The 23259-nt window shown below is 39.2% G+C and overlaps 2 protein-coding genes across 8 annotated transcripts; both read left to right on the forward strand.

Annotated features, from left to right (window-relative positions):
- The first annotated feature begins 2602 nt into the window (after positions 1-2602).
- Positions 2603-5623, forward strand: LOC137817215 (probable serine/threonine-protein kinase PBL25). The gene is made up of 5 exons (XM_068620464.1): positions 2603-3150; positions 3404-3579; positions 3683-3866; positions 4005-4396; positions 4605-5623. Exons 1-5 carry the CDS (start codon positions 3057-3059, stop codon positions 5451-5453), a joined length of 1695 nt encoding a protein of 564 aa, XP_068476565.1. The 5' UTR covers positions 2603-3056; the 3' UTR covers positions 5454-5623.
- Positions 5624-6421: 798 nt separating this feature from the next.
- Positions 6422-9618, forward strand: LOC137817214 (cytokinin riboside 5'-monophosphate phosphoribohydrolase LOG1-like). 7 transcript variants are annotated; one of them, XM_068620463.1, is made up of 7 exons: positions 6452-6689; positions 6757-6934; positions 7561-8287; positions 8415-8440; positions 8518-8573; positions 8641-8731; positions 9417-9618. In XM_068620463.1, exons 3-7 carry the CDS (start codon positions 8230-8232, stop codon positions 9459-9461), a joined length of 276 nt encoding a protein of 91 aa, XP_068476564.1. In that variant the 5' UTR covers positions 6452-6689; positions 6757-6934; positions 7561-8229; the 3' UTR covers positions 9462-9618. The 7 variants fall into 7 exon arrangements, 5 of the variants coding, with proteins under 5 accessions (XP_068476563.1, XP_068476564.1, XP_068476561.1 ...); XM_068620460.1 differs by having other exon boundaries at positions 6473-6689; positions 8365-8440; XR_011081940.1 differs by lacking the exon at positions 8415-8440 and having other exon boundaries at positions 6450-6689; positions 8188-8287.
- The last annotated feature ends 13641 nt before the right edge of the window (positions 9619-23259 follow it).

Here is a 23259-nt window from a genome sequence, read left to right on the forward strand (position 1 = left end):
GGATTGAATCCAAATTAAATCCACTTTGTTAATTATATTAAATCCACTTTGTCAATTACATTAAATCCATTTTGATATGGATAAAGACTAACTTGGCTCGAACTGGACCTAAGCCGACTCAACCTGAACACAAACCAACTCGGCTCTACATCGGCCTCGACCCAGATGACTCGACATCGGTCCGGGTCCGGACGACTCGACATCGGCTTGGGCCCAGAAAACTCAACAGCGGCCCCGACCCGGACGACTCGACATCGGCCCGGGCCCGAACGACTATACATCAGCTCGGCCCGAACGACTCAACATCAGCCTAGGCCCGAACAACTCGACTTCAGCCTCGGCCGAACAACTCGACATCAGCCCGGGCCCGTCGACATCGGCTCGGGCCCGTTCGGCTCGACATCAGCGTAAGCCCGCTTGGCTCGACATCGGCCCGGGCCCGATCGGCTCAAAATCGGCCCGAGCCTGGTCGGCTCGACAGTGGCCCAAGCCCGCTCGCCTCGACATCGGCCCGGGTCCGCTCGAGTCGACATCGGCCCGGGCCCCCTCGACTCGACATCGGCCCGGGCCCCCTCGACTCGACATCGGCCCGGGCCCACACAACTCGACATTAGCCCAGGCACGCTTGGCTCGACAACGACCCGGGCCCCCTCGACTCGACATCGGCCCGGGCCTACTCGACTCGACATTGGCCCGAGTCCGGTCGGCTCGACAACGACCCGGGCCCGATTGACTCGACAACAGCCCGGGCCCGGTCGGCTCGACAACGGCCCGGGCCCGGTCGACTTGACATCGGCCTGGGCCCGCTTGGCTCGACATCTGTCCGGGCCCAGTTTGCTTGACATCGGCCCGGGCCCGGTCGGCTCGACATCTGCCCGGGTCCGCTCTCCTCGACATCGTCCCGGGCCCGCTCGCCTCGACATCGGCCCAGGCCCGCTCAACTCGACATCGGCCCAGGCCCGCTCAACTCGAAATCGGCCCGGGCTCGCTCAACTCGACATCGGCCCGGGCCCGGTCGCCTCGACATCTGCCAGGGCCCACTCGCCTCGAAATCGGCCTGGGCACGCTCAACTCGACATCGGCCCGGGTCCGGTTAGCTTGAAATCAGCCCGGGCCCGCCCGACTCGACATCGGCCCGGTTCCGATCGTCTCAACATCGATCAGACCCTCTCACTTCGACATCGATTTGGATTCGCTCCGTTCGACATCGGCCTGGGCCTGAATGACTCAAAATCGGCCCGAGCCCGCACGACTAGACATCGGGCTCGCACGACTCAACATTGGCCCAAGCTCGAATGACTAGATATCGGTCCTGGCCCCCTCGGCTCGACATCGGCTTGGACCGGCTTGGCTCGACATCAATCTGGGCCCGCTCGGCTTGACATCGGTCCGGGCCCATTCAGCTCGACGTGGACTTGGGTCAACTTTGCTCAACCTGCGCCTGAATTGTCTTGGCTCAACCTGGATCGGGCCAAGTCAAAATCCAACCCAAAATACAAATTGGATAATCCAAAAATGTATCCAATCCTTATCTAATCCATATCCAATTAAATGGATTGGATTTAAAATCCAAAAATATGGATTTGGATTTGAAATAAATCCATTTAAATGGATGAAAACTAATATGGATTTGGATAATTATGGATTGGATTTTGTAATTTGGATTTTGTGCCCACCCTTAACGTTGAGTACATTAGCTTCAAAATTCTTATTAACGCTATGCCCACGATAATGACCCTTTGCGTAGGTTTTTCATACTTAGGGTCCGTTTTTGGCCCACGATAATAAATCTTTTTTTTGTAGTGAGAGCTCAAAACGAACAAAAAAGACAATGTAGGCTCGAGGAAAACGAGAGGAAGCACCAAAATAAAAATAGCACATAGATTTTTATATTAATTTGTCTCTACTACTAAAAATATTTTGACTTTTTTTTGCGCCTTCATTAAATTTCATTAACTCTTGAGACAAGTACATATATTTTCTCACAACAACTGGTGAGTTATTGGAGTAATATATTATATATGGACAGAGTTAACTAATAATAGATTTCACAAATTTATAAACTTTAAAAATCTGAGTTCGTCCATGGTTGGATGGAGATAACTGTTACGAATATTTTCTTCGATATTATTGCCATTTTTTTATCAAGTATAACACAGCATTTTATTCACCAACTGCTCTAATTGTTAATTAACTCTTTCTTATTATATCTTAATTATAGTAATTAATCAAATGCATTAACTCTTTCTTATTAATTATATCTTTTTTATCTTATGCAAATAGTTATTAGATCAAAACCATGTTCTTATGAGAATGCAAATTCTTTTAACACGATTAATTTAATTTTGTAATAAATTTATCAAATTGAATTGTTAGCACAAATAAAATTGGAAAGAGACAAAATTAAACTTGAAGAAATAGCGTTTTTCTTCTAAAAGGATGAAAGAGAAGAGAAAAGGAAAACTATTGTTAGCCTCTTGTATGATTGAACCACTGACAAAAAATGGTAACCATACGTATGTATCTATGTAGAATGGTGAAAAGTCAAAATATGACCTTAAATAACCAAATGAAAACAAAGGAAACGGTTCTCATTCACTTTAACTGATTTTATCCTAAACTGGAACTTGATTTCCACATTTTTTGGGACCCATCTAGAACGACACCTCATGTTCAAGTCTCCTCAAATCACCCACTGTTTTCTCACTGCCTCATTGGGAGTTTAACCTTGTCGTTTTTGCATGGCTTCACCATAATCTTTTCCTTCTCCTCTGTTCATCTCTTCGCCCTTCTTTTAGGTTCTGCTCCCTTCCCAGGGCAGGGTTCCTTCAATGTTATTTGGGGGGCCCTCGTCCTTTAGTTTTGCTACTTCTTATTGATTAATTCATTAATTTAACCCCACAGTTCATACATGTATGTATATGTAATCGAGAGAGATTTTTTTGTCATTTTCACTCGGTCAAACTAATTTTTGTTCACAAGGATTTTATCAAATCTTCCACCACAATTTCTTCGAGGGTGTTTCTTTTGTATACACTTTGTGAAAGGTTATCAGCATGAATTGCTTCCCTTGTTGTGCCCCTAAGAAAAGCCTAAGCAAGAGGGAGCATGAGCCTCCACCACCCGAACCTGTACCAGTAAAAGCACCAGGTAATTTATGGATGCATGTAGTGGATGTATTTTGTTTCAATTATAATTTGTTGGTTCTTGGTATTTGTTTGATCAAGGTAAAGATGGATCGATTTGATAATTAAACAAAGATGAAGGTTAATATATGAATCATAATAATGACTAAGGGTGGCAGAATATATTAGAATAAGCTTGGCATGAATGAATAATTGAATATGGTACAGATTTTATTCGTGACTTAAACATTGTGGTACATGGTTCCATTGGCATGCAGAAATGAAGAAACAAAAATCCGATGATCAAATGACAGTTGACCCAGAAAATATTAAGGTAAAGGCTTTTACGTTCCGTGAGCTAGCAACAGCAACAAAGAATTTCCGACAGGATTGCCTGTTGGATGAAGGAGGTTTCGGAAGACTATACAAAGGAATAATTCCTGCCACCGGCCAGGTCATAAGCCTTTCACTTCTTTCTTTTTCTGCGAATTCAGTTCAAAAGTTTTTTTCAATAATTTCTGGATTTCCCTTTTTTTTCTTTGGATCGATCCCTCCAGATTGTGGCCGTGATGCAACTCGACCGAAATGGGATCGGTAAGGAATTTCTGGGTGATGTTGCGGAGCTAAGTATGTTGCAGCACGAAAATCTGGTGAATATCATTGGTTATTGTTCCGATGGAGATCAACGTCTTTTAGTTTACGAGTTGTTTGCTGGGCGCACTCTAGAAAACCGTCTTTTTGGTAATTACCCCTTTCATTCTTTAAATGGTATCTTTCATAGGATTTTTTATGCATGCAGTTGTGCCTTGTTCTACGTTGGTTTTGTGAGTTAGTAGTAGCTTCAATCTAAAATATATAGCACTTTTTGTGTTGTGGCAGAGAATAAAGCGGATGAAGGGCCATTAAGCTGGTATGACAGAATGAAAGTAGTTGCGGGTGCTTCTAAAGGGCTAGAGTACTTGCACGAGAGTGCGGACCCCCCAATTATATTCAGGGACATGAAAGCGTCGAGCATCTTGGTGGACAATGAATTCAATGCTAAACTCCGTGATGTTGGAATGGCCAAGCTTTCTGGTGCTGACAAGATGAACAATGGACCTCCAAGACTTATGGGTACCTATGGTTACTGCGCTCCAGAGTACGTTAGAGCAGGTCAAGTCAGCATGAAATCAGATGTTTACAGTTTCGGAGTTATCTTGCTAGAGCTCATTACTGGACGAAGAGCCGTTGACACCACAAGACCAAATGAAGAGCAGAATCTAGTTGCATGGGTAAAATATTTTCACACTCTCTTTTGGATGGTGTTTATAAGAATGATGATACTGTAACATGTGTATTGTTAAAGTTAAGTTTTTACTTATTCGACTGAAAATTAAAACAAAAAAACCCAGTTTTTATCCTATAATTTATAAGCCAATTAATGTCCAATAGCTTCCTTGATCCACTTGCATGTGTTGATGTGCTTTTGTGATTGTGCAGGCAACACCCTTATTCAGGGACCCAAAGAGATATCCAGACATGGCAGATCCGGTTCTTAATAAGAACTTCCCAGCAAAAGATCTGAATCAAGTTGTTGCAATAGCATCCATGTGCTTACAGGAGGAAGCAGAAGCCCGTCCTTTGATCAGTGACGTTGTAACTGCTCTCAGTTTTCTTTCCGCTGCTCCTGTTGCTGCACCCCGAAAGAGTAGTGCTGGTGAAAGCGATGGTGAAGCAGTATCTAGAAAGGGGAGCCGTAGATCATCAGTAGATAGCCAACATGGTTCTGATGGCCAACTTCCGCCAGCGATGTCCTCTAAACCTAGCCGCAAAAGCAGCAGCAGATCAAGGAAGGGAACAGATTCAGGAGATGGAAGCGTTTCTTCCAGCAGTGGGAAATCGCCGGGTGATTTAAGCCACAAGAGTAGCAAAAAATCTTCACTAAAACTGTTAAGCCAGAAGATAAGCGAAAAATCTTCTGAGGAAGATTTAAACCGGAAGAGCAGCAAAAAGTCCTCCACCAAAGATTTAAGCCAGAAGAAGAGCAGCAAAAAGTCTTCCATTTTGGGCCACAAGAGCAGTAAAAAATCTTCCAGCAGAGTTTCGAGCCACAAGAGTAGCAAAGATTCAGACGATGGAAGCATTTCCTCAAGCTGCCGTAGCAGCAGTGTGGCCTCAGATGATGATGTGTCAGAGCGTAGCAGCATTAGGCTCGCTGACTCCATTAACAACAGCAGAAGGACAGAGGATGGGATATTAGACCGTGAAAGCACCATGGAATCTGATGTGGGAAGTGGTCACCCTTTTGACCAAACTAGCAGCAGTGGATCAAGTGTTTATTCTCGATAAAAAAAATTATCATCCAACCTTGGTTACCGCTTCTGATCATGATGGACAGCCATGCTTGTACTTAATTAATACGTTGCTTTCTAATTTTTTGCCGCAGTCTGGTTGTTTACACAACCGTTCGTTTGAGCTATATATACAACATAATATGCGGCTTCTTTAATTTTTTAAAACTGATTCTTCAAAATCAACCCTCCTTAATATTTATCTTTTCTTCATTGTCTACCTTATGTTCAACAACTAGATAGTGAATACATCACCAATGGGCAACTGTTACAATTAATGCTGTCTAAACCTATGTGTTCCTACCGAAGGGACCATTGTAAAAAAAAGGATGAATACATGGGAATGGATTTTTCTTTCTTTGGGTTTTGGTCCTCGTTGTTACCGAAAAGAAAACAGATTGTTGATACGTACGAGTGATGTTGAAATTTGACAAGATTTCCCAAATAGCTTCTAGGCATTAGGCATACTTAAAATCGAATTTGACAAGGATTTCAGATCAAAGAACATGCAGCCTCGTAAAACCCTCTCAGCTAATGAGTATATAAGCTATACTCTTTAATGACGAGGGTTGTTGCATGACGAGATTGTTGCATAACTTTGGTTGTTAAATATCCTATTGGAAGGTTATTGGCACCATTGCTTCACGCTCAGAAATGAATAATATTGTATGAAATTGTAGAATTGCTGAATGCAATTATTGTAGCCAAGCCCTTTTGCAGCCAAGCAAAGTATTATCAAAACTCAAAAGGTCACTACAACATTTTTTAGTTTAGACCACGCCAAAATATACCACAAGTATAAAAGTGTTGCCTAAAGGTAGAAAAAACCACACTTTTATAAATGTGGCTTAAAAATTAAAATAAACCACGGTTTTTAACCTGTTGGTATTTTAAGCCACGGTTTTTAACCCATTAAAGACTTAAGCCACGGTTATAAAACTTGTAATACTGTGGGCTTTTAGGTTTAATAGAAAACTTTAGCAAAATATAATTTGTGGGAAAAATTTTCCTTCTTCCCTCTCTCTTGAAAATTAATGTACACAAAATACTGTCTCTCCTCTCCCGCACGTTCCTCCCATTTTGGAGCATGTTCTTCACACTTCGGAGCGCCTTCTTCTTTCCAAATCACATCGCGCCTTCTTTTGCCCAAATCCTCTCGCGCACTTTCTTCTTCCAAAAAGTCATAATGATCCCCAAATTCTGAACTTGGGGTGTGAGTTGGAAACCCTAACTTGTAAGTATCACATGTCCTCTATGTATGTTTGAATCGGTGAACTATTGATTAATACGCTAATACACAGGTGAGCATTGCAATTTGGTGCGAGTTGGACGGTGAAATCGGTGTTCACTGGAGGCAAACAAAGTTCTTCCTGGGTGAGGAGGTAGAGAGTTCCGGTGAAATTGGTGACCATTGGAGCCCAACAAAGTTTTTCGTGGTGAGGAGGTAGAGAGTTTGTCGTTTGCGGTGAAACCCTAAAGGTTAGCATAGATTGATGCTCATACGCGTTTTATGAAGGGTGGAAAGGTAGAGGTTTTATGTGGGTAGAGGCAGAAAAGGTGTGTGAAGGTAAAGACATGTGTTCAATAATCTGCTATGCAACAGGTATCTAGTGAGAGGTATTCTAGGTGTGAAAACTGCTTAAGTAGGCAAGTAGAAGTATTAGTAGTCCTTTTTTACTCTTATCGGCTGGTTAAATAGATGGACAATGCAGTAACAATAGTAAAAGAACAACAATTCATAAAAGGTAGTGAGGAGGAATGGGGGAAGCATTAAAGATTTGGAGGAAGGAGGAAGTAAGGAGCTCATGATGGAATGATGGAATCTGAGCCAGGAACATGCTAACACACAATTAAGTATGAGGCACAAGACTTTTCCATACCATAAGAAGAAAGAAAAGCGTGTTGTGCTTGTTTCGGGAGTGTAAGAGAAATGTGTTAAAGTGATGCATGGTGCTAATTCTTCTGGCAGTGGTAGTATTCTATGTAATATTGTCACCCATTTGTATCCAAATCAGGCCAAAACACAAGAATATGGAATGGTAGCCAGAAGCAAACCAAATTAAACTAAGTATGCAGGGGAATGACAGCTTGTTTGCATTTTGTAGGTGCAGACCTTGTGATGCAGGGGAGGGACTATCCTATCCAAACATAACCAGCGAAGATGCACTTTTGGGAGATGACTTCACAGCTAATAATTTTGTAGTCATTGGACTTGTTCATTGTGCAAGTGGATCTGTGGTTCTGCTGGTGGTGTAGTATCATTTAAGTATCTTTCATGTTCTAACTGATTTGTGTATGATGTGTGATTTATGGTGTGCATAGAAGACCAATCAAACTCTATGCAATCTCTGAAAAAGGCACTGAGTAGGGTGCCATTTAGTCTGCGGCAACACTGAATGTCGTTGGTGGGTGTGTGTAGATTTCTCTTTCAAGAAAAAAAAGGAAGAGAGATACAATGAATTCTCAGTATATCTTTTAAGACAAACGTAGGATGAAGCAGTACATGCATGATGATAAACTTGTTTATATATTTACAAAATTCATGTTATGCTTTATATATTTTGGGTTGTATAATCTCAAATATATTTTTAATACATTTTTAAATTGTGTATCCTGTTCTCCACACTTTATATTTTCTTTGTTCTGTAGTTTCTTTTGTTTTCAGTAAGGTTTTCTCCTTACTTTGTTGATTTTATTATCTGCTCCACCCTGTTCAATGGTTCCTTTTGCAGCTAACTGGTGAAATAGTGGGAAAAGTAGAGGTTGTAGCTTATATGCATCAAAGGAAGGCAGAGATGGCCAAGCATTCAGATGCCTTTATTGCCTTACCAGGTTAGCATGAACTGATAATACTTGGTTGCATTAAAAAAATTTGAAATGTGACTTCATATAATGGTTTGAATTTTAAGATTATAATTGTGGGAGCAATAATTTATTTTTTGGTATCATGGAGATACAGACTTGTGGCAAGCCAATTTTAGAAAGGTAGCCTTCTAACATCACATACCATTAGTTTCCTATTAAATGGCCAATTTTAATCCTACATATATGTTTCCCTTCAGGATCTGTATTCATTGCCTTCAGGATCTGTATTCATTGATTGCCTTTGCTTTGGCAGGTAAAAATCTTTATTTTTTTGACAGTGCTCAAATATAGGTAGGTGCTGACACCAGTGATTATTTTAGTTATTCAAACAGTAGAAAGAGATCTAGAACCAGTGACGAGGAAAAGGGTTATAAGGCAATTTGTGGCCCTGAAGATAAAAAGCTCCTTAAGGTAAAAATAGCAATAGTAGCAATAGTAGAAGTATTGGGATGTAGAGACTTGTTTATGTGTGCTTCACAATGCAAGGCTATATATATATATATGGAGTCAGAAACAGATATTAGCGTACCTGTCATGTAACAAATATTATTAAAAAAAGGAAACAAAATTAAATATTGAAGTGTTTAAGGTCTATTTATGATTCAATATTTTATTGCAGTGCCATATTCTACTTCTTTATATAAATGTTTAAAAGTCATTTAACTAATTTAAGCGTATTAAAAATATTTTATTTAGTTAATAACGTTAAATTTATTATTTTAAAAGAAATATATTCTACTTCCTTATATAAATATTTAAGAGTCATTTAACTAATTTAAGCATATTAAAAATATTTCATTTAGTTAATAACGTTAAATTTATAGTTTAAAAAAATATATTTAAAATTATTAAGATCCGTAACTTTATCATTTTTACTTCATTGTTTTTCACCTAATTTGTTGATGTATGATAGTCAGATTTCCTAATTCTCATAAAAGAAAAAAATAAATTTATTTTATTTTTATATAGTATTTATTATAATGAATTTGATTAAGACATGTTATTTGATTATTTATATAATTATATTTTGGTAATTGTTATATTTATTTTGTTTGAATTAGATTTAATTAGTATATATTTATGTATATTTTTGCAGTTTGAAGGCAATGAAGACTATGAAGACAATCTTGAAGAAGAATAAATTTATTGATATGTAGTAAAGAAATAATACATTATGTTTTTTTAATTAAGTTTGTAATTTTAATTTTGAAGACTTGATTGTTATTATTATACTTTAAGACAAAAAGTTTGAACACATCTATTGAAATATGTGAGATTTTGGGTCACTTCTATTTCAATATACATTATCTTTCAATATTTATTCTTTCCAACCTGAACTTTTTGTATGAGTAATTCCTCTAAAACTAAAAAAATGTATTGTTGTTTTTATCAATACTTTAAGCAACGCTTTTTGAAATTGTGATTGTTGTAAAGATTTTAGGCAACGGTTTTATAATTGTTGTCTTTATAAAAACCGTTATCTAAACTTCAGGCCACGGTTTTTATGCTTCAGACCACGGTTTTATGTTGTTGCCTGAAGTAATAATTGTTGTAGTGGGTTTACTGTGAGCAATAGATAAGTTTTTGTGCAAGTGCAAAAAAACGAATAATGGAACCATATTTCCTAACAAAAATGTTTTTTTACATTTAAACCTACGCTCCAATAAATATTAATATTTTAATTATTTATAATTTTTTTAATTTTGAAAATTATTTTAACATTTCCTAACACAGACACTAGCCGTGCAGTTTTGAGGATTCTAGGAATAGGTTTGCCCAGCACAGAAATTGGCTTCTCATATACGACTTTGTTTGTTTCCGTAGATTAGCACCTGCAAAATTGGTGACAAAGTGGTGGAAGCTTACGAAGTGGACTTTAAGCCTAATTCAACCCCATAAAACCGGCTCATAGGGTTGAGGTTTGCACCCACTTATATACAATGAAAGACTCTAATCTCTAGTCGATGTGGGATCTCCAACACACCCCCTCACGCCGAGACTGCCAACTCGTGCGTGGGACTATATATTATGGGTGGTCCGATAGCGGCCCGATAGCGGGTGGCACGATAGGCCCAACACAAATACTCGCTAGGATAGGCTCGAAATGGCTCTGATACCATCTTGATTTTCATGTTTGCAAGAAGCAAGAAAAGAACTGAAACAGTGTGGATGAAGAAGGAAGCAGTTTCTGGAAGCACTGAAATTGTATTTTCCATTTATTTTCTTATTCAGTAAAAGAATACATTGACAAGAATTTATACATAAAAGGAAAAAACACTTTGGGCCCGTAAGGAAGACATAGGCCCAATAACTCAAAACTTAAAACTCAGAACAACACTTCAAACTTTTTTCAAGTTTCTTAATGGAAAGTCGGAACTAGGGCTCATTTTTGCAAGGAAGGTTCAATGAAAACTCGGAACTAGGACTCATCTTGCTAGACTTTTTCCGTGAATAGTAAGGAATTTGAAAAAAAATTGCCCAGTGCATCTTATTTCCCAATATATAACTATTTACTGTTCATATGTGATAATTCCGTTTTTGGAATTTAAGTTTTACTTATTTTTTTGTTCTCAACAAGAAAATATTTCGAGAATTCAGTTTTTTAGGCCAAATTTGTATTTTTGTTTTCTATTTTCGACGGTTAAGAAGGGATGTGGATTTTTAAGTGAGTGATTGAAATTTGGTCTTATACATTTTTGGTGAAATTTGTTTCTTTTAGCTTTCGGTGATGGAGCAGAGATGAGTTGAGCGTATGAGTGTCATACAATATAATTTCGATATTTATTTTTCGATTTTCACACTAAAAAAATTTCAATAATAAATTGAATACCGATATTTAAACAATTCAATATTAATATTGTTGTTCAGAATACAACTGCTAACATGACGTATAAAATAATTTTTTATTATAGTATGAGATCCACAAATACAGAAAGATACATTAACAACGCTAATATAAAGACGATGTCCGAACTATCATTATTTCAGGTATTGTTATAAATAGTCATTTATAACAATGTTTTCTTAACTGTCGTTATAAATGAATTATAACGACACATAATCAATATCATTATTTTAGTTCATAAATAATAATATTTTAAAAAATATTATTTTTAAAGACATTTCGAAAGGAACAGTCGTTATAAATGATGTTATTAAAAAAAAAATTCTCCCAATCTCAATTATATTCGTAACATAAAGCTTCTTCAATTTTTAATTAACAAAAGTCACGTATAGAATGTTGATCACATAGATAATCATAACAAAATCTTAGATTTTATTTACACGGACAAAACTTTCCTTAAAAGACAAAGTTGTCCTGTTAACTCTTTCAACGTATTTTTATTACTCTAGATATACCCAATCATATTAAATATTTTATTCTTTTTCACACTAATTGAAAAACATAAATTATAGTAAATCATATCATTGCATTAATTAATCATAAATTAATATATACAGGAATAAATATGTTGATTAATAAAATAATGCCTTAAATGTTAATCTGGCGGTGCATAAAAGTATTTAAAATCAATATCTTATCTTAGTTAAATTAAGACTACTTAATATAAATTATTCTATGCAGTGCTCTTTGTTGATATAAAAAATTGTAAAAAATAATAATATAATTACAAACTAAATTTCCAAGTACTACTTATGTTCAGTATATATAATAAAGATATTCATTGAGTTTGAATAACAATACCAATGATAAATTTTCTTTATAATTGCATCAAACCCTATTCAATCCAATAATCTTCATCTTTCAACTTTTATGTTACAGGAAAGAATTATATATTATTAATTTTAAATTCAATCCAATTCAACTAAACCAAAATTAATAAATAATAATAATATTCAATCTACTTCGTTATTTTATTGACATCATTCAATTAAAAATATTTGATTAGCTTAAGTTGAGTCTAATAAAAAAAATAGAAACACCAACAAATCAAATCACATTCTTTAAATGGATTGAGTGATATATAGAATTGTTCAAACCTAACACAATCTAAGAGATTCTTGGAAAATTTATATATAACTACAACGCAAGCAACTTTTTTCTCACAGATTATTTCTCTCTTCCCTTATTGTTATGTTTCATATATTTTTCTGTTTGCTGTTGTATTTGTTTTTTAACCCTCTCATGGATTTTTTTAACAAATTCAGCTTTTGTAGCTCCTTCCTTATGCACAAATGTGTGTGGATTAGGAAGTGGCAACAAATCTAAAGGAGTAAGAGGATTAAACCCATATACAACTTCAAATGGAGAAATATTAGTAGTCTTGTGAACTACCCTATTGTATGCAAACTCAATATGGGGAAGGTACTCATCCCAAGATCTATGGCTACCCTTCATGACCGCCCTAAGCATGGTAAAAAGAGATCTATTGACTACTTCCGTTTGGCCATCTGTTTGAGGATGACTAGACGTTGAAAATTGTAGTTTAGTGCCAAGTTTTTCCCAAAGGGTTCTCCAAAAATGACTTATAAACTTTGGATCTTTATCCGAAACTATGCTTCTAGGTAACCCATGAAGTTTTACCACTTCTCTAAGAGTTTAGAAACATTTTGAGCATCATCCACCTTGTGGCATGGAATAAAATGTGTCATTTTACTAAATCGATCCACAACCACAAAAATGGAATCAAAACCTCTTGCAGTCCTAAGAAGTCCTAGAATAAAATCCATGCTAATGTCTTTCCATGGAGCACTTGCCAAAGGTAAAAGAGTATAGAGTCCATGAGACATTGTTTTAGACTTAGCTTTTAAACATGATATGCATGTAAAAAAATGTCGTTGGACGTCTCTTCTCATATGTGGCCAAAAGAATTTTCCTTTTAAAAGCTCAAGAGTCTTATCAACTCCAAAATGGCCCATGAGACCTCCTTCATGAGATTCTCTTACAAGAAGTTTTCTATGGGTTCCTTGAGGTATACATAGTTTTCCTTCTTTAAAAAGATACCTCCCAGACACATAAAATCCTCCTTGTGCTATGTTCACACTTAGCAAAGATGGATGCAAAATCACGATCTTCTTTGAAAATTTCAATTATGTTGTCAAATCCAAGAATTTGGGCTCCAATTTTTGAAAAGAGGGCATGTATCCTTGAAAGAGCATCAACCACAATGTTTGTACTATCCTTCTTGTATTTGATAACATAAGGGAATTGTTCAAGAAATTCCATCCATTTTGCATGGCGTTTGTTCAACTTATGTTGACATTTCAAATATTTTAAAGACTCATGATCACTATGAATGACAAATTCCTTATAAACTAGTTAATGCTCCCAAGTCTTTAAGGCCCTCACAAGTGCATAGAGCTCTTTATCATAGGTGGGATAGTTGAGGGTGACTCCATGAAGTTTTTCACTAAAGTAAGCAATTGGATGTCCACCTTGCAACAATACGACACATATGCCTACTCCCGATGCATCACACTCTAGCTCAAAAGTTTTTGCAAAATTTGGTAAAGCTAGAATGGGTGCATTAGTGAGTTGAGCTTTTAGCCTCTTGAAGGCTTGATCTTGCTTCTCGGTCCAACAAAATGGAGCATCATTTTTCACTAACTCATTGAGTGGTGAAGCTAGACTTGAGAAGTTAGGCACAAATCTTTTATAAAAGCTTGCTAGACCATGAAAACTCCTAACATCTCCTACATTTTGTGGTGTTGGCCATTCTTGGATGGCTTTGATTTTCTCGGGGTCAACATGTACCCCATTTTTGTTAACTATAAAACCCAAAAACACTTCACTATCAACACAAAAGGTACATTTATCACTATTAGCAAACAAACTATTAACTCTAAGCACTAAGAGAACTTCCCTAAGGTGTCTTAGGTGGTCTTCTAGGCTTTGACTATAGACTAATATATCATCAAAATAAACTACTACGTATTTACCTATACAATCCCTTAAGACATGATTCATGAGCCTCATGAAAGTGTTAGGTGCATTAGTGAGGCCAAAAGGCATCACTAACCATTCATATTGATGGATTTCCTATGAGCTCTTCTTGGATGTTTGGTTGAAGATGGTGCGGAAGCTTATGGATGAGAGTGGGCAAGGTCCTCCTAGGAGGTGTGGTGACCTTGAAGGTGCATGAGGAGTATGGATATGGGGAGGTTCGGCCAGCCCCTTTGTAGGTGGTGAAAGGAATATTAAAACCTAGAAGCTAGGCAAAGAGCAAAGTATGACACTAAATGAGCAGCATAACATTACTCAATTTAATCTTCCAAATACATGAGCCAAACCCTCTTATTTATAGTGTTTAGAGGGCTGGGAATTAAAAAGAAAGTGGAGGGAAATTCAAATGAGAAGCATTTGAATTTGGAGCCAATTCCTAGTCACAAGGAAAGTGTGACTTGGTTTCTTTTTTTGGCACCTCCTAAATCTACACCTACACCTTTTTTTTATGTCACATGGAAGGTGTGGCTTAGCTTTTTACATTTGCACCTCTTATATTTATATCTACACCTCCCTTTATGTTTTACTAAAAATACTTAAAAGTAATTACAAAAGAAAGACATCCAATGATGCTTAGTTGGCCCATATCTTCTATTTGTTGGGCTTGAGCTGGAGCTTGAACTTGTATTTGGGCTTGGGCTTGGGCTTTTTCTATCATGGGCTTGGGCCTCTTCCATCATCCCCTCCCTCTTGAAAAGGATTTTTCCTCAAATCCAATGCTTCTTCTTCATCATCATTATGTGGATGTATGTGGCTGGATGGTTTCCATCATCCCCTCCTTCTTAAGAGAATTTGTCCTCAAATCTACAGGTTTGATCTCGAACAACAGCCTTATTCTTATTTTGAAAACTAGGCTCGTCCTCTAGGATCAAATGTCCATCTATGGGAATCCTGAAACAAAGCAAATAAGTTAGTGTGAGCAATTGGAGAAAACTTAATTGTATGAAGTTGCCATTTTTGTTTTTCTTTTGTTTTTGGCAACTTTTCACAATATTTCCCTTTTGATGGTTGTATGTATCCTCTAATCCTCTTATGTTTTATAAAATTTCCAATAGTAGTTACTTTTCCCTTAGGCATAATTCCTTTAGGAGGTGGTAACAACTTTAAAAGGGAAAGAGGACTATGTTCACATACAACTTCAAATGTAGAAATATGAGTATTCTTGTGGACTACTCCATTGTATGCATGCTCAATAGGAAAAGGATACTCATCCCAAGAATTGTGGTTGTCTCTCATGATTTCTCGAAGCATAGTAGAAAGAGCTATGTTTTCAATTTTATTTTGACCATTCTTTTGAGGATGATAAAAATTTGAAGAGAACAATTTAGTTGCAAGTTTTCCCAAGATCTCAAATCATGGTTTGCGAAATTTGGAGCTCTATCTAACACTATGCTTGAGGATAAATGATGAAGATGTATCACTTCTCTAGAGAAGAGTTTATCCATATCCATGAAAATGGAATCAAAACCTTTTGTTGTCCTAGGAAGCTCTAATATGAAATTTAGGCTTGTGTCTTCCCAAGGATCATTTGCAAAAGGTGAAGGAGTATAGAGTTCATGAGACATTGCCTTAGGTGTAGTTTTAAAACAAGAAATGTATCTAGGGTAATGTCTTTGAACCTCCTTTCTCATGGGTGACAAAAGTTTTCCTTTTAAAAGTTCTAGAGTTTTATCAACTCTAATTTGGCCCATGAGTTCTGCTTCATGAAGAATTTTTCTCTTATGTGTAAAGGTAGTCTTGTTGTTACAACCATTGTTTATAAGAATTTGTACATTTTTCAATGATTTTTTCAATAAGACATGACAAGTTTCTTTAGGCACTAGCTCACATAAAAAATTTTCTTTGTAGATGCCTATAGATAACTTGTCCTTCACTTGGTGATATCTTAGCACATATGAGAAATAATCTACTTCATCTTTATCTATGCAAGCCTCTCTCAAGGATTCTTCTTTTTTGACTAGGCTTGCAAGTGTTCCTTTACAAAAGGTAAGGCTAGGTTGTTCAACAAGAAGCATATTTTCAAAGGTATTTTCAACTTTTACTTCTTGTTGAATGACCTTGTGGGAAGGAACACTCTTTTCCCACGCCTTTTGTTCTTTAAGGGTTTTCTCTTGATTTTCTATTTTTAATATGCTTGTAAGGGGTGTTATAAGATATTCCTCATTTTTTCTAAATTCACACCACCCCTCACTTGGTTTTTCTTTTTCTTTAGCTTCCCTTTCGTCTTCCTCTCTTTTCTTTTGTATCTTTCTTTCCTTCTTTTCTTTATGGGAAGCAAACAATTTTTCTACCCTCATTTCCCAATCTAAGCAAGCTTCTACATTTTCTTTTCCATGGAAATGGGATAGGTCTACCCTAGCCTCTCTTGGGCTTTCTTGTTGATGTGATTCCACTAGCACAATTAGAATGATTCTTGACATTCTTAGGAATCATCTTGAGTTGGTTATGAGATAGGCACTTTATCATAGAATTGGATCAAGGTTCTATGAACAAGAACTCACCAAAACTAGTGCCAAAACACAAACTCATATGGAAGTTCCAATTATTGTCAAATTGAACCGATTAAAATGGGAGGAAAAGCAATTGCACCGAATAGAATTGACATAGAACTGAAATGAACCGATCAAAATGAACTAAAAGACAAGAATACTGAAAAAAAGTGCTGGAAATGTAAAAGCACCGAACCAAAATCAAAAAAGAAGAAGAAGAACAACTGGAAAAATGAAAATGCCGAACCAAAATACAAGAACACAAGCTTAAGACATGAATATCAAAAGAGAAGGAAGGAAGGAGAAGAGAAAGCTCATGAAGATGGAAGAATGGTTGGATGATCACGCCACTAGGAGGATGGAGACTCCAAGATAAGTGTGCAAGCCGCCACTTGAGGTAACCATGGAACCATCAAGGTAAGACTAGTGAAGAAAGCACAAAGCTCTCCAATGCTCTCTCAAAAATTAAGTATAGTTTCTTTAGTCTAAATTCAAATCTGCATTTTACAAGCTAAGCACCTTTATTTATAGCCTAGAGGTGCTGAAAAATAGGTGGGAAAATTCAAATAAACTCATTTGAAATTCCCACAAAAAACAAGTCACATGGGAGGTGTGACCTTTTTCTACTATGACACCTCCTAAAAACTACACCTACACCACTCTCCTAAGTCACATGGACAATGTGACTTTATTTTACATTTTCACACTCCTTTATTTAATAACCACACCTCCTAAAACTATACGAGAGTATTTCAAAGCTTGGCCTTGTCCCTCATGGGATGGACTTGGGCTTTGGGCTTGGGCCTCATCTTTATTTTATGTCTTCTTTTAATTTTGAGAAGACTAGAAGGAAGAATTTCAAATGTGAGGGTGGATGTCCTCTTCCTCCATTAATAAAAGCCTCCTTTATTTGATTCTCATCATACTCCTCGAGTTGGAGAGAATTCGTCCACGAATTCTGAATCCCTGCATATAACAAAGTCAGTTTATTCTTACAATTAAAAGTGGAAGTAAAAGGAAAACATGACTTAGCATTTGGAAACAATGGGATTTCAGAAAAGGAGGTTCTATAAAACGACCAAGTTGGAAAAATTTGTTTAGGAATGATGATATCTTTTGGAAAAAGTCCTCTTAAATGGTGACAACCATTAGGAGGTATGAAAAAATCATCCCTAACATTTTTAAACCAAGATGGTGGTGAAGTAAGAACCTTTGGTAATGAAAAAGATAAGGAAGGAAAACACCTTGGATGTGAAAGTATAAGACCCATGTCAACTTGGCCTTCTTTGTCTTTTTCATTTTTACTTGTGGTAGGTGGGTGAGTGAGGTCTTGTTTTACCTTGTTTAGCTTTAAGATTTGCTTTTGTGGACAATGAAGAGCTATGTGCCCAAAACCTAAACATTTAAAACATTTGATATTTGAAGTTTTGGTAGGTGACTTAGGAGTAGAAGGATTTGTAGTAGAAACTTTTTTTGGAAACAAGGTTTGTTTGGAAAAATTGGAAGGAGAATTTTGAGTAGAAATTTTGTTGGCATCCTTCCTAGAAGAGTTGTAGAAATCATCATCATGAGTATGTTTGAAAGTTGTTTTCAAAAGATAGGATTCCACCTTGGTTTGCCCCTTTGTCTTTGCAGGTGAGAGGTTTCTTGATCAAGGAAATACGATTCTCAGACGGAGATAGAAGGGCTAAAGTCTACCATTGGAGTTAACCAACGAGAAGAGGCCTCAGCCAGTCGAGGAGTGGCTTGAGAAGAAGATCAACGACAAGACTTTTAAGCTGGGGAAAACTTTAGACGACGAGACACAAAACCAGATCGCCAAGGTAATAATTAGAAGTAGTTTCAGTTAAAGCAGTTTTTCAAGGGGCACTCTTTAAGAAGTGGTTTCAGTTAAAACAGTTTTATCAAAGTTTCCAAGTTATTTAGGTTCGCATGCTTATCGTTTTAAGTTTTCAGAAAAAAGACCTTATCGCTTTTATGAGATTTAAGGCAACAGTTTAAAGATTATGGCATGCATTCAGTACAAGGTTTTAAAGCATAATGTTTTAACTCCTCATCGCCATATGGCGATCAGAGGCACAAGTTTGAAGTTTTTTAGTCCTCCTCGCCGTGAGCGAGCGTAGGCGAGAAAAGTTGAGAAAGACCTTCCTCGCCGTAAGCGAGTGTAGGCGAGAAGAGATTAAGATACATTTGCCTTAGTTTTTCCCTTCCATGTAAAATCAAAGATCAAAGAAGAGAACCAAGATGGTGTCACCAGAACAAGGCACTGCCAAGACAAGGCGTCGCCGAGAGAGCGATGCCAAGAACAGGTATCACTAGAACAAAGTATCGCCAGAAGTAGGCGTTGCAGCCAGATAATCAATCAGATAACATGTATGTTCATCATAAGTTAATATCCAATTTACCAAAGTTTCCCAGTTATTGAGTTTGCATGTTTGTCATTTTAAGTTTTCGAAGAGAAGACTTTGTCGTCCTTGTGTAATTTGGGGCAGATTCAGATCGCATGCATTCAGTCCAAAGTTTTAAAGTATAAAGTTTTAAGACCTCATCGCCACCTGGCGATCGGAGGCAAACGAGTATGAAGTTTTTAAGTCCTCATCGCCACCTAGCGATCGGAGGCACAAGTATAAAGTTTTTAAGTCCTTGTCACCACCTGGCAATCAGAGGTGAAAGTTAAGTTTTAAGTCCTACTCGTCAAGAACGAGTTTAGGCAAGAACAGATCAGAAGTCCTACTCGCCAAGAACGAGTTTAGGCGAGAACAGATCAAAAGTCCTACTCGCCAAGAACGAGTATAGGCGAGAACAGATTAAGAAGTCCTACTCGCCAAGAACGAGTATAGGCGAGAGTTCAGAGCAAGATAACAGTTAAGACCCGAGCGCCTAGTCCTTGAGCAGGGGTTAAGGGATTCCTTCGGGATGCCCCCTCCTCAAGTATGAATAGCTAGCCCCGGTAACAGATAACAGTTAAAACCCGGGCGCCTAGTCCTTGAGCAGGGGTTAAGGGATTCCTTCGGGACGCCCCCTCCTCAAGTATGAATAGCTAGCCCCGGTACCAGATAACAGTTAAAACCCGGGCGCCTAGTCCTTGAGCAGGGGTTAAGGGATTCCTTCGGGACGTCCCCTCCTCAAGTATGAATAGCTAGCCCCGGTACCAGATGAGATTAAAAGTCCTCAGTGCATCCAGGGAAAAGGTAGCCCCTGGGCAAGTTGAGGCACCAGAGAAAGTCCTCCTCACCCTCGAGTGAGTTCAGGCAAGATGAGATTAAAAGTCCTCAGTGCATCCAGGCAGACCCGTGGGCAAGTTGAGGCACCAGAGAAAGTCCTCCTCACCCTCAAGTGAGTTCAGGCAAGATGAGATTAAAAGTCCTAAGTGCATCCAGGCAGACCCCTGGGCAAGTTGAGGCACCAGAGAAAGTCCTCCTCACCTTCGAGTGAGTTCAGGCAAGAACATAATACAAGACCTCTTTGCTTAAGCAAATTGAGGCAAGTTCGAAAGTCCTCAGTGCAGAACCAGGTCAACAAAGTTTTAGGCGATGACCTAGAAATACACATGTCACTTGGCAGATCAGGCAAGCGAGATTTCAAATACTAAAAATGACTGCCGCCTACTGCTCAGTAAGTAATTTCGTGTCAGATGTTATTGCTATAGACTAACCGTTTGTTCAAGATAAGTTGATTTCCAGGAAATTAAGCATCAATTTATGCTAAGTTAATTGGGTTGAGTAAAAACCAACCAAGTTATCAGGTGATCGCACAACAGATAAGTTATCAGGGTGGAAGAAGTCACATGGTGGCTGAGGTAGGTTCGTAAAAGACACCTCACTACTCAGATCAAGTTGTTTCAGATTAAAGGCTCAGGGAAGGCAGAGGGGGGTCCGTTAAAGGCAGCTCTCCTTCCAGAATGAGCAGAATTGATAGCTCAAGGTATGAGGCCGCTCCCCAGAGGACGCCTTAGCAGATAAAAAGGAAAATAGCATCCAAAGAAGCCCACGGCTTTGTGATTGAAGCTCGAAAGAAGAAGTACACGGCGAGAACTAAGTTAGCAGAGTTTGAGGCGATGACATAGAAGTGCGCATGTCACTTGGTAGATCAGGCGAGCTAGATTTCAGATACTAAGACTGACCCACGCCTACTGCCCAGTAAGTGATTTTGCGTTAAATGTTATTGTTATAAACTAATAGTTTGTCCAGTTAAGTTGATTTTCACAGAGCTAAGCACCAGTTGGCGCTAAGTCGATTTCTTTAAAGCAAGAGTTAGTCAGTTATATCAGATGACTACACAGCAGATAAAAGCGAAACCATGCGCACATTTATATGTATTGAAGAAGAAAATGGAATAGTGAACTTCTTAGTCTTTTTGCTGAAAACAAGTTATCAGCTCAAGACTGGGGGCTTGTGTACCGTCCAGGTCATCGGGTGTGATGACGTGGACAAGAGAAAGGTAGGTGGTCAAGAAGTCAACATAGTCACCGTATAGTCAACATAGTCAACATAGCGCAAGAGATACGATGCTTAAGTTAAAGCTCAAGTGGCCGCAAGGTTATACATTGCACTCTAGATAAGGGAAGTCCATGGGCCAGATACGCTAAGATCCTAAAGATAGCGACGCAAGGACCTTCTCCAAGGAACCCTAGATAATAGCAAGCAACGCAGAGGTAAACCCTAGTTTTCACCTATATAAAGGGCACGAAGAGCCCTAGTAAGGTACGCTTTCACAGTTACATGAGTTTTAAACTAGTTCTCATAAAGTTACTAAGAACAGTAGTCCCTAGTTGTTCTTGACGGCGCACCCACTGTGAGCACAAGGCAATTAGGGCAACACAGTTTCATCCACACAGTTCCAGTTATTGAGATTATTATACAGTTTCTAGTCACTTTGGTGTTTCTCTCTAGCTGACTTGAGCGTCGGAGTGCAAACGGCCGCGAGGGCGCCCATTTGTTCTTCTTTTTCAGGTACTCATATACAATATAGAACAAAGGTGCTCTAGCTCGTGATTAGAAGCCACTCGTAAAGACGACCCAAATCAACCGGCAGGAACAATAACGTTAACAGAAGTTGGAGGAAACAGCGAAGATGAGGGCTACCACTAGACAAGGTTCCGCACGCGCTGCGAGTGAGGAAATGTCCATGCAGCAGGTCATGGAGATAATGCGGGGGCTACAGGATGATATGGCGGAGTCGAAGATGGAACAAGAACGCATGCAGGCGGATCTCAAAGCCTCGCCAGCAAGGAACGAGGAGCTCCATCGTGTAAATGAGGAGTTGCGCCGGGGTTTGAGGAACAACCAGGGGCAACGTGAACAAGATGAGATGGAGCATCTCACCCTGCCAAGGGAGTTTTACATTCCTTTCTCGCAGGAAATTCTGGATGCAGTGATCCCCAACACGTTCGCAGGACCCAAGGCGATTTTCACTGGGATGGAGGATCCTGAGGCGCATCTCACTGCGTTCCACACGCAGATGGTGTTAGTAGGCGGCTCCGACGCCGCGAGATGCAAGCTCTTCATGAGCACCTTGACGGGAATGGCGATGGATTGGTTTATCAGCCTTCCAAATGGCCATATCACCTCCTTTCGGCAATTGTCGCAGCTGTTTAGGGAGCAATACCTGGCGAACAAGGCCTCGCCGCCAGTTTCCTACGACCTGTTTGATTTAAAACAGTATCAAGGGGAAACCATAAAGGAATACATTAACCGCTTCGGGGCCCAAGTAGTAAAAGTTGGTACTTCGGAGGAGCCTATGATTGTGTATGCCTTCAGGAAAGGTGTGTGTCCCAGCCCCTTTTGCGAATCTATTATTCGCAACCGCCCAAGGACCTTTGCTGAAATACGGCGTCGGGCGGTGGAACATATCTTCTCCGAGGGAGAGGTGTGCGAGAAGCGAACCAGCGTCGTGCCCTCACGCCCGAGGGCGCAGACGCGGGTTCAGCCCGTCAAGGTCAACGAGACCACGACAGGGAGGAAGAAACCAGAGGGGAGACGCCCCTATGAGGCCAGAAAACCCCAGCCCCGGGGTCCAGCGGGAGGCGATCGCCCTACCAGAGAGAGGGCAAGGCCGGCGAGATACAACTTTGGAGTGGAGTTGAAGGACCTGATCGCCGTGCCTAATATAACCGAGAGGTTGAGGCGACCGGCGAAGACTGATAAGGTGTTAGGGCCTCGGAAAGACTCTTGGTGTGAGTTCCACGAGGCTTTCGGTCATCACATCGATAACTGCCTGTCGTTGGGTTACCAGCTAGATGAGCTGGTGAGAAGCGGGTTTCTGAAGGATTATGTCGCAGAACCCGCCACGACCGTCGCCCTGCCCGTGCCAACGGAAGAACAAGCGCACGAGATGCCTGTTCTCGGCGAGGTCCACACCATTGCTGGAGGTTTTTCCGGTGTTGAATAGGCTGAATGCAGTAGCCTCCACGCGCCATATGAAGATGAAGCTGCCAGAGCTCAGCGGCAAGGTAATAGTCATCAAGTCGGATCAGGAGGAAGCGC

Source organism: Phaseolus vulgaris, unplaced genomic scaffold (genome assembly GCF_000499845.2).
Source record: "Phaseolus vulgaris cultivar G19833 unplaced genomic scaffold, P. vulgaris v2.0 scaffold_20, whole genome shotgun sequence".
Classification (NCBI taxonomy): Eukaryota; Viridiplantae; Streptophyta; class Magnoliopsida; order Fabales; family Fabaceae; genus Phaseolus; species Phaseolus vulgaris.

Bases quoted from the DNA above. Each gene is read 5' to 3' on its own strand.
- LOC137817215 (XM_068620464.1), top strand. From the start codon at position 3,057: ATGAATTGCTTCCCTTGTTGTGCCCCTAAGAAAAGCCTAAGCAAGAGG. The intron at 3,867-4,004 runs GTAATTACCCCT...GTGTTGTGGCAG, and splicing joins TCTAGAAAACCGTCTTTTTG to AGAATAAAGCGGATGAAGGG. The intron at 4,397-4,604 runs GTAAAATATTTT...GTGATTGTGCAG, and splicing joins AGCAGAATCTAGTTGCATGG to GCAACACCCTTATTCAGGGA.
- LOC137817214 (XM_068620460.1), top strand. From the start codon at position 8,230: ATGCATCAAAGGAAGGCAGAGATGGCCAAGCATTCAGATGCCTTTATT. The intron at 8,288-8,364 runs GTTAGCATGAAC...TTGAATTTTAAG, and splicing joins TGCCTTTATTGCCTTACCAG to ATTATAATTGTGGGAGCAAT. The intron at 8,732-9,416 runs GTAAAAATAGCA...ATATTTTTGCAG, and splicing joins AAGATAAAAAGCTCCTTAAG to TTTGAAGGCAATGAAGACTA.